The 15,190-nt window shown below is 37.9% G+C and overlaps 1 protein-coding gene across 3 annotated transcripts in view; it reads right to left on the reverse strand.

The window, feature by feature from the left end:
* Positions 1 to 15,111: 15,111 nt before the first annotated feature.
* Positions 15,112 to 15,190, reverse strand: part of fgd5a (FYVE, RhoGEF and PH domain containing 5a) — a 61,462-nt gene continuing 61,383 nt past the window's right edge. For all 3 annotated transcript variants that reach the window (XM_022682792.2, XM_007228716.4, XM_007228715.4), the window contains exon 21: positions 15,112 to 15,159. In XM_022682792.2, the coding sequence (XP_022538513.2) occupies positions 15,123 to 15,159 (37 nt within the window). In that variant the 3' untranslated portion in view covers positions 15,112 to 15,122. The remainder of the gene's footprint in view (positions 15,160 to 15,190) is intronic.

The following is a 15,190-nucleotide window of genomic DNA, read 5'->3' on the forward strand; positions in this document are numbered from 1 at the left end:
TTGTGTGTGTGTAAGTGTGTGTTTAAGTGATTTTAAACCGTTGAACTGTTTCACTTCTCTTCCAGTTTGTAGAACTGCTTCTTTCTTCGTTGTTCCTCCCTTCTCCTTTTTTCTGTCCTTTCTTCCTCTCTATCCATTTCTTCCCCTTATGCTGCCGCGCTATCTCTTATCTCTCTCTCTGTCTCTTTCTTTTTCCTTCCCTTCCTTCCTTGTTCTCGCTCCCGCTTCCTCTTCTCGAGAATATCTTTTATAAGATTCAGTGGTAAAATACTTCTCTTGTTTCTGAGTGTCCAAAAGTATCGAGTGCATTCATTGGAAGTGGTATCACCAACCATCAGTGCATTGTCAATAGAATGAGACACTCTGGGGCAAACAAACTTGGGCCCATGGTAGGGTTGGGAAATATAAAGACAATACCATATACTGCAGTATTAAAGTATTTTTAAAACTTTCAGCCCTGAATCTCCAGTGATGGGAAAAAAAATGTAAGAATGCTGTTTTCTGTCTGAAATGCACAGAAAAGAACACTCTAATATTCTACTATAAATCTAGTTATAGCAAAAATACAATTAACTAAAGTATTTAATAGTTTTTTTTCCATTGCATTGAAATCTGGTGTGTAATATTTTAGATTTTATATTGGCCTTTCTTTTTATAAACCATCCCTAAACAGTAATAAAAAAACATGTTTAAAAAGCTCTAGTTCAACTGTTTTTCCAGTGCAGTGGGTGGGGCCAAGCAACTTTTTCATTGGTTTCATTGGTTTATAAACTTGTTAAATGGCTGCTTAATGGTCTATTCTAATGGACAACAGCTCTGTGCAACAAAACATTTAGAAATAAAGAAAATACATGATGTCCGTTGTAATGTATGTAGGGTCTGAAAGGGCTAATGTATCCCCAAAGAGGAATGTGAACATGACATGTCTCAGATCCCAAATTTTTGCTCTCTCTTACTAATACAGGCCAAAATAGCTAATTTATCTGCATTTTAGATGGGCACAGTATAGGGCACTCTCTAGAAATCCACTAAACCTGGACATAGTAGCAGGGATGCATAAATACCGATACTGGTATCACTATTAGGCCGAAACCATGCTAATGTAGTTGTATTCGTATTCATCAGTGAGGCCCTGATACCAGTGATAACCTTTCACATTTTAACCCTTTCAAAACCTGCATGTTAGAACGCACATCATACATTTTTTTTAATTGTTTAAAAAATACATAACACTATTTGAGAGCTGTTTTCTATCAGAATACACCATGAACCAGCCAATAAACAAGTTTATAAACCAATAAAACAGCAACTTGGCCCCGCCCACTGCACTGCAAAAACAGTTATATTATTATTGTCCATTGAGGCAAAGTAACAGCACATTTTTACTAATTGTATGTGATTTAGAACACTTTTTAATAATTTTTATTTACAGTTTAGGGATGGTTAATGAAATAAAAAGGTCAATGTGAAATATAAAATATCACACAGGCTTCCAGTGCAATGGAAATAAAAAAAGTGAATAAATATGTTAGTTGGTTAATAAATATGTTAGTAATCAGATTTATTATACTTATTTATTATAGATTTCTAGTAGAATATATAGTAGAGTATACTTTTCTATTCATTACAGACAAAATATTATTCTTACTTTTTTAAAGGGTTAAACAGGTAAGGGTGTTCTCAAGCCATTTCCTGAGAAAAAAAAAACACTTCATTGTCAGTTTACATATTGCTATCCCAAAACTTTTTACATTTCAAATTACAAATACAATTTTCTACATTAAAAAATCTGTAAAAAAAAAAAAAGTCTGTTTGAGGTTTTTAAAAATTTGGAGCTAGTGTTTTATGATTCAACAGTGCAGATCACAAGATGCTAATCACTGAGGTACAAGCTTGTATTGCTTGTTAGCATCATTAGCATCATAGCTAAAGATGTAAAGGGTGAAGTAATGAAAATATTTGTTTGTTTGTGGAGAACTGTGTAAAAATAACGGATTAAGATTCTGTCGCTTAACAACTTGATGGAGTTTAAGGGGAGCGTTAAATAATGATTTAGCAGTGCAGATTACAAAATGCTAATCACTGATGCTACAATTAGCATCACAGCTAAAGATATGACAAAGTAACTAGTATAAATGAAATTTTTCTGCCAAAAAATGTTTCAAGTCCAAAGGTCAGAAATGTGTGTGAGTGTGTGTTTGTGTTTCCTCTGCTGAACAGAAGCTGTACTGATGGCCCCGGCTGGCCTGGCTCTCCGTTGACTAATGGCCTTTCACTGTGATCAATTCATTGTGTGTGTAGTAGGATAGTCTATGTGTGTGTGTGTGTGTGTGTGTGTGTGTGTGTATGGAAAGAAGCATTTGACAGGGGCTGGGCAGACAGCAGTTTCCCCCAGAATGCCCACGCTGGCCGCAGTGGTGCCAGGCTAAACGACAGGAACCCGCCGGGGTGGAAAAACAAACAACGCCCAAAAAAGGAGAAAAAAGGACCTTTTAGGTTTACATCAATTACTCTCGCTCTCACTGTTTGTCTTTCGCTAACTCTCACTCTCTCTCTCTGTCTCTTTCTTATTTTCTCTCTCTCTACCTGACACACAAAAAAATAATGAAATGTATTATTATTATTATTATTATTATTACTATTATTATTATTATTAGTAGTAGTACTATTATTATTCAGTACAGACAAGGACACTGTATACAAGGACGCTATGTAGGACAAGCTATAATTAGAGAACTATAACACCTAAAGACCGATGCCAAGACTCAAAGTCAAAACAATACAGTTATTAATTAACCGAAATCCTGATTGGAAATCAGGGCATTTAAAGGAGCAGCGCACCAAAAAATCTAACATACACAGGTTTACATAGAAATAAGATTATACCATTTTCTTGTAAACATGCAGACAATACATCTGTTTTTAAAAATACCCTTTACTTTATATAATTAAAAATGTTTGTACCAATATTTTGATCATCATGTAAGAACATGCAGGACTGTATTTTAACTAGGCCCCAGAAGTTATTTACACTAGTACTATAGCTACCAAATAGTTGGTGCGTACCTAGTATAACCTAGATTTAACCCAGCTGGCATTTCAACGTTGAATAAACGTTAATCAACACAGATGTTATGATTGAATCAACGTTGAATCTACTGTTGATTTTGAAAAGTGAATCAACGTTGATATAGCAACGTTGTTTAAACGTCATGCGCTCAACCTTTAATAAACCATAGCTCACTAAAATTTAAAAATCCTATGGTTAACAAAGTGTTAACAATAAATTTACATCTCTGTAGTAAAGCTGAGTATAACGAAAGTTACCCACCATTACCAATCTGATTCAACATCTGATCTCAAAAACACTAAAACAGTAAAACTAGTAGAACATGAACATGATGTTAAATTAAAAACCAGTTACTGCAAATAGAAGTAAAACACTGTTTCATTCCTCCATCCAGCCGTTTTTAGAAATTATATGGTGATGAAATGTAAAATGCTGATTCAAAAGGCAGAAGGTTGAGGACATTATGTTGATTTAACGTTAAGATTTCAACGTTAGCACAACCATTGAACATTAAATGTTGATTCAATGTTTGTTCCAAAGTTGAAACAACAACATACATGACTTTAGTCATATTTCAACCACATTTCAGTGTTGAAGGTCGGTTGTGTGCCAGCTGGGAAGTGTAATTCATAGACAGTGATTTATTCACAGATTTTTCAGCAGTCTTCTATTCTTATGATCCAGTATTGTTGTGAAATTTCCTTTACAGTGATGGTGATGGAGGAGTCATTAATAACTCTTTAGAAGACTATTAGAACTCTTTTATTTAGCATAGCATCATTTAGATGTACGGCAACTGAGACTAAGACTTGGCACCGGCCATGTGGATTTGGTCTAAATGTGGTTTATGCTCAACAACCAGAGAATTGGCAAAAGCGTGAAGGTGGATTCCTATATTATACTCAGCATCCGGGGTGCTGGCACAAGCGGTTCGGACTGCTTGTTGAATTATCAGACCAATCTGAATTCCATTTTATCTTAATAAAGTAATGGAAAATGTTTGAAACGTAGGTGGAATTCCCCTTTTGACAAGTGACCTGTTGCTTCCAGTGAGGTATTCACTCATCATTATAAGGCCATTAGTTACATATTAATCAACTCTTTCCATTGACTGCCAATAAAACCTTCAGTTTTGTTAGATTAGACACTCACGCTCAGATTAAAGCCAGCAATAAAGTAAAGTGAATTCAACATTCAGGTTGACAGGATTTTAACCTTTAATGTGCTTAATGTCTTTGTAAAAACTACAATGGAAGATGTAGCTGTAGTACAGTTTTCTAAAAAAAAAAAGCCAAGATAACGATGGTGACTTCATGGGCAGAAAGAGATAGCAGTCTGGCATCCTGCAATGACACACACTTAAACATACACACATACTTACAGCTGAGGCAGACAATAAAACACAAGGTAGAGTGGGGAAAGACTTGTTTTACAAGCCGCACGTAAGACATGAGAATGACATTTTTTCCGACTGTATGTTTCACAAAAGATCAAAAGAAGTGCACAGTTTCTACAAGTCATGAGGAAATCTGTATCTCTTACAGTAAAGTTTGATATGATAATAATCTCTCCGACAAAGTTTATGGCTTACGTAAGTGTATGACACAGGCTCACACACTTATACACACGAGAAAGCAGGTGAAATAAGGACGTTTCCTTTCCGCATTTAGCAAATGGAATCTAGTTAAAGAATATCTAGAAAGTAGAAAGTCTTGTAGTGGTCAAAGCTGGTCTGGGTTTACCTGGGGCTCTAAGCTAAATTCTGATGAGGGACCTTCTTACCTGAACTGTAAGCCAAGATATGACTTTTTTTTGGCAGTTTTACCTGATTCTTCACTACTGTTCACTAATATATTTATTTCTGGTCTAAGAGTAACCAGCTGCTGCACTTAAAGTGAAGACAAAAAGAAGAAAAATAGTCCAACATACTGTAGCTGTTTATTCTCAAGCTTGCAGCTTTGGTTCACCTTAAATGGTCCAGTGGTTTCGTCTAGGCACCAGTAACTGCTTTACTGTTTATGATGTAAACATCAAATAAGCCCATTCTGTTGTGATTCTGTACATATAGCTAAAGCATTTAAGGTGGGACTGAAATCTTTTTTTATTTCTGTTTTTTTACCCCAATTTACACAGTCAATTATCCAACCCACTCATTAGGACACCTATTACTAGTGATGCCCCAACGCCTCCTCAGACACATGTGAAGCCAGACTCCAAATCTTTTCCAACTGCTACTGATGCAGCATTTCCGAGTAGCATCACAGCACACTCTGAGGAAAGCGCAGTGACGATATATCAGCTCACAGATGCCTTGTGCCGATCGACATCACCCTTTTGGAGTGATGAGGGGAAAGCGCACCATCTACCAAGGCCAAGAGAGCAGGGGCTTCGGTAGCCGATGGCAAGCTGCATGACCAGGATTCGAACCGACAATCTTATCATAGTGCCAGTGCTTAGCCCACTAGACCACTCAGAACCCTACTTCACTTTTTAAGGTAGAATGAAATAGTAAGAAACTTTTAGAGTGTATTGGTGTTATTTGGGGGAGCTTAAAAATGTGCTAGAGAGTATAAAACTATTTTACACTAATTTAACATTTGACTTTTCTGCTTTAAAGTTTGACTCATGTACTCATGTTTACTTTGGTTTCTCTTATAGGACTATATGGACAAATATATGTCATTCGGCCATATCAACCTGAGGCTAGAGTAGATACTTCCACTGGCAGAGGTCAAAGCTTTACTATAAAACCTTTCAAGAACGGATTCATCGATTTGCTCTTCTAATATGTCACGACTGAGCTCAGTTTTCTTCAGAGGAAGACAGGGAGGAATTCAAGTCTTAGAGGAACTGTTCCCTTTATTTTTAGAACCTCCCTCTATCTGCAGCACATCTTACTCTCACACTTACCCACACTGATCATAGCAGGCCCTCCGTGACCTCCTGCTCGACTGCTTTTTGTGTTCAGTTTTGGAGCTCCATTTACTGACAGGCAAAATTGATTGGCCAGTGGTGGTCCGACCTTTCTGTTTGTATCTTTTGCGGAAGACCATAAAGAAGACGAACCTCTGATTCTTTCTCTCCATCTGTCTTTGTGTTACTTTATCAATCTCATTATTGGGTCAGAGGAAACTCCAGGGAGTTTTGCAACTGGAGCAGCCCAATTGTTCCCTTCTCAGCTTCTCTATTCTCTCTCTGTCTCTCTGGTTTTCACCAGCTATTTGCTGAGCGCCAATCCCTCCAGGTTAACATTTCTTCATCTAAGCCCCCTGTATCTTTTTTAGCACTCTCTTTGATTCATCCTTCAATGGAGGGCAGCAATAGTCGAATTGGTTAGAAAGGCAAGACACAAAAGCACCTGAAATACCTAATGATATTTTTGCTGTTTAACCGCGCAACTGGCTGCAATGTTAACGTAACGATTCACATATACCTCTTTTCCACCAAAGAAAGTGCCGGTGCCAGTGCTGGAGCCAGTTCCGGCGAACCTGTAAACCTTGTATGAACCAGCTTGTGTTTCCTCTTCTTTAAAGAGTCATTCACTATGTATATAAATGTGGGCATGATCCACAAACCGGAAAAAGTTTTTGTGACGCTTGAATGCCCCTTCCTTTGGCCTCTTGCGTCACAGGTTTGTTGGTTCCAGACCAGCAAAATTGTGGGTCCAGAACGGCACAAACTTTTCTGGCCGAGAACATGTGATTTTGCGGTGGAAAAGCACAGAACCGTTTGGGAACTTGGCACCAGCACCGGCACCATGCCGGTGGAAAAGCACCCATACTTGACTCTGGTCAATTGGGGGATAATTGAATGCCTTTTTTGTGACACTTGAACGCCTCGTCATTTGGCCGCTCGCGTCACAGGTTCACTGGTTCCAGACCAGCAAGTTTGTGGGTCCAGAATGGTACCAACTTTTCTGGCCGAGAACCTGTGATTTTGTGTTGAAAAAAGCAAAGAACCGTTTTGTAACTTGACACCAGCACCAGCACCATGCCGGTGGTAAAGCACCCATACTTGCCTCTGGTCAGTCGGGGGATAATTGAACGCCTTTTTTGTGATGCTTGTACGCCTCGCCAATTGGCCGCTCGCGTCACAGGTTTGCTTGTTCCACACCAGCAAGATTGTGAGCCCAGAATGGCACAAACTCGGTGAGAAAGCACAGAACCAATCGGGAACTTGGCACCAGCACCCGCACCATACCGGTGGAAAAGCACCCATGCTTGCTGCTGGACGATTTAACATTTTTTTTGTGACACTTGAACGCCCCTTCCTTTGGCTGCTCATATCACAGGTTTGCTGGTTCCAGACCAGCAAAATTGTGGGTCCAGAACGGCACAAAATTTTCTGGCCAAGAACCTGTGATTTTGCGGTGGAAAAGCACAGAAACATTTGGTAACTTGGCACCAGCACCATACCAGTGGAAAAGCACCTATACTGGTCGCTGGACGATTGAACATCTTTTTTTCAATTTTTCTTTTGAAAGTCCCTTCCTTTGGCCGCTCGCGTCACAGGTTCACTGGTTCCAGACCAGCAAGTTTTTGGGGCCAGAACGGTACTGACTTTTCTGGCCGATAACCTGCGATTTTGTGGTGAAAGAGCAATGAACCTTTCAATAACTTGACACCAGCAACAGCACCATGCTGGTGGAAAAGCACCCATTCTTGCCTATGTGCTAGGCCTATGTATTACTGGAGGCTTCCTCTAAAGGCCGCCAACTGCCACAGTTGCAAAGAAACATCTTACAGATGTACTGTATGTAGCATGCAGCATGTACACAGCCTTTTCCCCGACCAAGTGTCTCAGACTGCATTTATTGAGTTTACAGTGCAGCCTAAAGGACCAGAAACTGAGCAAATTCTTCCACTGGATACATAGTTTATCCAACAAGTTTAATAAAAGATTTGAACAGTAAAAGTGCAGTTCATGTATTCATTTTAAAAATTATGAAATGTTTGCTGCTGAAATGAACTAAACCACAGTAAAATAAGTGGTGTAATATGAGTTGCTTGTGCAATATTAGAGCTGTATTTGTCACTAGCTTACCATCAGTGTATCTGGTTGAAATGACCAAACCCCAACATCAGCACAATGTCCAATACCAGTGTTAATTTCAATAGATTCATGCCTAACCTTCAGCAAGGTAACACTACAGTGTTTATATACTGTAAAATTAAAGCTTAAATTGAATCCAGAGCCGCTCTGCAAACTTTAACATTAACATGTGGAATTAGGAAGCAATGGCGCTACATGTTTTTAGGCCTGAATGCAGAAATGGATTTGTGGTGTATTAAAGTAAAGTTGAGCAGAAAGAACATACTGTAAAACATCTTGGGTTCATACTGTCTGCAATCAAATAAGCATCAAATGCATTTTTAATAGTGTTTTCCGCACTGTCCCAACTAGTTGGAGTTGTTCGTTATTTTTTTTGTAAATAGATTCATTGAAGAAATGCTTTGGTCTGATTGGGGCAGCTGATAGCAGCTCAGGCTCAAAGCTTAAACACTAGCCAGGGGCCAAGTGTCACGAAAAGCCCTTACAATGGGGATCTCAGGGCCATTAATATTTTAAAGGGTGAAAAGAAATAGGCCGAAATGTTTTGTGCCTTTTCTTCTGCTCTTTTTTCTCTTTGACATTAATTATTCATGCCCTCTCCACCACTTTACCCAACTCTGTCCGGGCCCCGTGGCTGGGGCTCTTCGATAAAGCTCATTATGTTAACCCAGTTATATCGCCTTACCCGGCTGCAGCTCCCGCGCAAGAAAAAGATGCTAGAGATAACGCTCTTCTCTTACGTCCGATTCAAAATAACCTGTCCTCTAAGAGTTCAGGTTTAGATTAAACAGGCACTGTGTTCAATTAATAGTGATTAGCAGGTTGTATGTCCATTATTGCCCTCAGAACAGCTATTCATTATTGAGAGGCTGTTTTTCCACATTCGTCTCAGTCAGACAGAAAATAAATAAATAAAAAAATCAGATGAACTATTGAACTCTGATAAAAGTCTGTTGACAATGTGATATGGCCTATTTACTAAGGTATCACTTTAATAACGCTGGGTTTAATATTGCAAAGGTTGCGGGGGCCTTCTAATGGCAATGGTACTCCAGGTACTCTAAAAGTAAATGAACTGTCCAGCAAAGAAGTAAAAGCTTTCTACTGGATGAGTTTTGGATTTTGCTAGGGAGGTCGTAAGGATGTTGTAAGATCAACAGGATCCGCAGTTCCATATTCCAAATTACTATACATTGATTTTGTAAGCAAATATAAAAATATAAATTGGTATAATGAATCCAAAAAAGATATGGTATATATGATACAATTATAGATAAAACTTAAGGGCGAAGAGTTGAATTCGAAAATGCAAGGCGTGCTAAAAAAAATCAGGAATGCATTACTGAACCTTTTAAATGATAAACTTACAGAAAATATAGAGACATTTCCTGGTTAATAGCTAATGCTTCTTTAAGACAGCTGCATGTCCCATGCTGTAACGTCACTGAATCCCTAGAACATTTTTTATTGGATTGTTGTAGGTGGACAGAACTTTGGAAGTAATGGAACACAAAGTAGGTCTAAAAATAGAAATTATTTGAACTCTGTTTTATATGATATTTTGAAAGAGAAGGTAACCAAGAAAGAAAAGGAAATTTATGTAGTGTATAATATGTTTGGTGAAAGCTAAATTATGGAAAACAAGAAGCAGAATGACTATTGATTATGTCTTTAAAGACTCTCACCTATGGACTGGATTAAATATATAAATCCCCCCCCCCCCCCCCGTGTATGGTTTAGATGAACTGCAGTAAGTGTATCTTGTGCTTTGGCAACCATTGTCTCCTCCGATACATGTGACATCAGGCTCCACCTCTTTTCAAATTGTTGCTGATGCAACATTACCGAGTAGCATCACAGCACGCTCGGAGGAAAGCGCAGCGAATAGGTTCCGATACATCAGCTCACAGACGCCTTGTGCTGATCTACATCACCCTTTGGAGTGTTGTGTGGAGAGAGCACTATCTAACCACGCAGAGAGAGAAAGGCAAGTTGTGCTTTCTTGGGGCGCCGGGAGCTGATGGCAAGCTGCATAACTGGGATTCGAACCAGCAATCTCCCGAACACAGTGGCAGCCACCCGGAGCCTAAACACAAGTATTTTTTGTGTTAAAAATTACAGTAACCTCTAACTATATTATCAAAATTTAATGTATTGTTTCAATGTTATATGGTCATTTGTTTTTTCAAAACTTCAAATGGTGCAACACACAGCAGAAGCTGCCTCATTTAAGGAGAAACAGACAAATACAAATAGCTAATCAAAGCTAATTTTAGCTCCCCACCTCAGTGAAATTAAGGAATGGACAATAATCACGAATTGCTGCACCACCTGCCCCCTTTTTAAAGGCATACGAGGCCCTAAAAGGAATTTCAAAAATCCTGCAACTTCCAAAGGGAAGGGTTCCACTTGAAAAAAAAGGGGTAGATGTTCAAATTAGAAATAGGACAGGGCCCATAACTTGTGTTATCATAACTGTCTGTCTAAAGGTGAAAAGTGAAAGTATGCACTGCCCCCTAGTGCCTGCTGATGACTAAAACCACCCCTCAGTGTGAGGCCTACTGAAAACAAACAAACAAACAAAAAAAAACAGTAAGACAATTTTTTTTTTTTATTAAATCCCTTTATTTATTGGAACAATAATATCCTAACAGGATTTTCATAGAGCTGGTTCACAATAATATGCAAATAACGTACAAAAAGTTCAAAGATGTCATTGTTGAACCAGATATTTTTGCAAATAAACATAGAAACATAACTGTTATTCCCTCATATTAAAAAAAACCAAAAAAAAAACATGGAGATAAAACTGCTGACATATCATAATTCTTTTTTTCTTTCTTAATATCAGATATCAGTGCAAACAGAAAAAAAAAAACTAAAGGTCGTGGAGATTCTTTTTTTATATTTATATATATATATATATACATTTACATTTACATTGTTCGAGATTCCACTTATATGTATAGGCGAGATACAGGTATATGCTATAATCACAATGCAGTACAGTATAGGACCTCTGACCTTATGCTGTTTTGGTAACAAAAAAGTTTTTTTTTCTTTTTTAAGATTAGAGACTGTGCTTCTGTTTTAATCTCGATTATATATATACGTATACAAAAAAAAGGCAGAACAAACGTGTGTTTTTTTTTTGCATTGTATAAGAAACCTCAACTGCACGTTCAGAGAGAAGGAACAGTAAGCGGATGACGCTCAAAACAGAAGCCAGTTACAGGACGTCCCATTCATTAAGGTCTACAGTAAAAAGGCTCAGTTGATGTAGTAGGCTCTGCCGCAGCCACTGACAGGCCTTATACAGTGTATCTGTAACCACCTGTTCCCTCTAGTCTTCCTTTCAGTCCTCCCAGTGTTTCATGTTATTCAGTGTTTAGGAGTAAATACAGCAGTATTTAGTGTTTAGATTTATATGGGGTTGGAGTGAGTTAACCCCGGTACATTCAGTGTTATATCAAAATGTGGGCTTATAAGGTCGTTTTTTATTGGAAATCCAGTACAGAGACAAAGCAGTGCACGACATCAGTGTTTATAGTCTGTTTTTAGTCCAGCACCAACCCCAATTCAGTTGGATAGACAGTATAGAAAATTTGAATAAAGAAAAGTAGTGTTTTGATGAATCCGATTCCAGAGAGCCCTTTCAGGTCACGTAGCTCTCCCCACTGTTTAAATGCCAATACGATATTAATCCTGGTTTTAGCGTGGACTCTACCGTGTTCCTTTTTGGCTTTGGAGCTTGCTTAATTATTTTGTTTCTCCTACTTGGTTTTACTATGGGTGAATGAGCTACTGAGCTCTGAGTTTCCCTTCTGAAGTCTCCATTGGTCCACCAGCCGCTCACATTCAGTTACACTGAGCCGGATCCTCTTTTAGATTCTGTACGCGTGAAGTGGCCAGAAGTAAACGCGTCTTAATACCTGACTGGTAGGATTAAAACATATGGTGCACTGGATTATAAGGCACACTAATTCAATTAATGCACTCTTCAGGAAAAAAAATGCTGTGTAGTCCAAGACTAGGACTACTAGACCTACTGTAATTCCTGTCTGGGAAACCCCAAAGTGCCCCATGGTGTACCAAGTTTAATGTATTGAGTGTTCAAAGAACTCTAGGCTAATGTCAGGCCTCAAAATATACGGAGAGCAATGAAAAAACACGAACAGCTGATAGTACAACAAATATAACCAAACAAAAATAAAAAAAACATCAGCTTCAGCTTCAGTAAGTGCACTTCAGATTGGCCTACAGTAAGAAAAGTGAAGTTAAATACTGTATATAAACTGTAATGCAAGCTGCTGGAAGATCATGGCACAGTTACAGCAACCCCATACAAATCAAATTATATTACACCCCCCCTCCCCCCCACCTTAATTACTCGAAAAACTCCCGATGAAATAAATGTACAGCTAACTTCACTTACAATATACAGTCTCGTATCAAAGCGTTTGTTGAAAAAAATGTGTGAATGAATATATTTCTTTCAATAACGCAATATGTTTACATATCGTCTATCAAAATACAGCCGGCTGATATTCAACCTGATACACTACTGATACTGCACTTCAGAACTTCAGAACTTTACTACAGGCCCGGTCATTTTTCCTGGAATAAATCTAACAGTTTTGTACTCAACTTTATTTCTGCTTCTGCATGACTTGGATATTATGCCTCTTGTTTTGTTTTTAAAAGACATTTGTGGTAAAACCTCCAAATGAAGCTGAAGGGCAGCTAATGTGGCATTGGATTCACTCTCAAAAATGGTTAAAAAAGAGTTGATTAGCAATACACTGTTTTAAATGTAAACGAAATAAACTGAATCAAATAAATCCCTGTCAATTAATTTTTCACATTTTTTTCAATGAAGTTTTTTACACCTTGCATCAACAGGCATCCACAGAGCTTTAATAGACCACACTAGATCGTTTTGTTATGAGGCCTTGGCTACAGTTAGTCACAATAACAGTTTTTTAATGGACAATATATTGTCCCAAGAATTATTGTTATTAATGATTTGATTTAACAGCAGCTCTGGTTGAGTTTGAGTCAGATAGGATAGAATATTTGACTGCTGACATATTTTTAATCGAGCTAGACGTTACAGATTGCCGTGTATCCCTTGATTAAACAGTGTGAAAGACAACAGCAGCAGTAAATCTGTACTGTGTGTGTGGTTTGAGCAGCTTAAATACACAGAGCAATATTGAAATGAGCAAAACTGATGGACCTCATGTTAATTTGTATGACTGTATGATAAGTCAATAACAATTATTATGAAGTAACACATATGAACCAATCAAAAGGCTAATTTGTTACTGGCCTCCAAAATTAAAAATATCATCACTGTCCGATAAAAACATGTGTATCCATGTAAATATACAGCAACAGCTTTACAGGGGACAGATAAAACCTTCTAAACTTTCAATGGAAGGCAATGTAAAAAAAAAAAAGATGAGTAAAATTTACTTTTAAAAAATGTTTCGCAACTTTCTGCATTTGCTTTTTTTTAATTACATTTAATTTCAGATGAATTTAAGTAACTTCAACTCGGTTTCAAGACTAAATAGAGTAAATAATTAAACTGAACTTCAGTCAATCATTTCTGCAATTTTTGTAATTTAAATATTTTAGTTAAAACACACATATTACACTGTCTCAACTAAAGGATGGCATGTATATATATATATATATATATATATATATATATATATATATATATATATTGTGGCGTGAGGAGGCGGGGGAGTTGTGGGTCCGCCCCACGCCAGAGCGCAAAGCCATGCCTGTCTCAGCTGGCCCGCATGAGGGCTGATTGAGCCGCCAGTTGAGACAGGCATATATACTCAGCCTCCGCCATCATTTGAGGACTTTGACTGGGGAGCGGAGGGCTGAGGCTGCGCGGACTCGTAGTCAGCACTTTAAAAAGAGACTATGAAACTCTAGAGCCCCATTGGGCCATAGTATGTTCTTTTGAGTTGTTTTTGGGTGTGGTGGAGGGCATTGTGTTGAGACAGTGTAATATGTGTGTTTTAACTAAAATATTTAAATTTCAGGAATTATAATATATTATGTGTCATACATTATTTGAGTAATATTGTATAAATTAAGTAATTGTAATTAGGTAATATTGTATTTAGAAATTAAGTAAAGTTTACTAAAAGAAAGGATTGACTGAAGTTCAGTTCACCTATTTGCTCTATGTAACATTTAGGTCTTGAAACCGAGTTGAAGTTACTTAAATTCATCTGAAATTAAATTAACTTAAAAAGAGCAAATGCAAGTAAATTTTACTAATCATTTTTTTTCAGTGCACTTTTGTGTTTGGTATTATCTTATGATGACAGTAAGAGAAGTGTTACAGATACAAACTTTAAGATGTTTTCACTTAGACTCTTTCTTTAAATCTGTGGATTCCTGAAGGGTTCTTCAGTAAAGGGAATATTTCTATTTAGAAATTTACAGTTGGTTCTTCGCCTGGTTAAAGGCTTCTTCATTTTGGCAGAAAAAAAAAACATATTTCAGGCTGGTTCAAAGCTCAAACTCCTGCCGTTGAGGTGAAGTGTGCAGCCAGCAGATAGATACTTCAGCCACAGCTCATAAACTATTTATGTTTGGGGCGCTGCACTTTTTCTGTACAGATCACAGGCTAACCAAACAAGGCCTGCCACTCCTTTAGGAATGCGCTTACATCAGAATCTGGAGCACCGCCGGAGTAACAGCGACGTTTTGTCCACAGGGCCACAGGATCGTCCAAGATATCATACGCAGAAAAGAACTGTGTTTAAAGGTGTGTGGTGAAAACTTCATCAGGGGTAATCCACAGTATAATAGCAGTAGATCCCTCAGACAGACAGTCAGTCAGTCAGACAGTGCGGTTGAGACGTGGTGTAAGATGATTCCACTCTTAATATGAGGATGAACCTTCTGGATTTCAGCAGGGCTGCTCAGGAAGGCCATGGATAGTGTCTCTCTGTTAGATGGATAAATACTATAATACTGTAGCTTCCTCCATTGCATTCACCCATCTGTTGAAATAAAAGCAAAAATTGTGGATGA

The sequence above is a fragment of the Astyanax mexicanus genome, chromosome 24, assembly GCF_023375975.1.
Source record: "Astyanax mexicanus isolate ESR-SI-001 chromosome 24, AstMex3_surface, whole genome shotgun sequence".
Lineage (NCBI taxonomy): Eukaryota > Metazoa > Chordata > Actinopteri > Characiformes > Acestrorhamphidae > Astyanax > Astyanax mexicanus.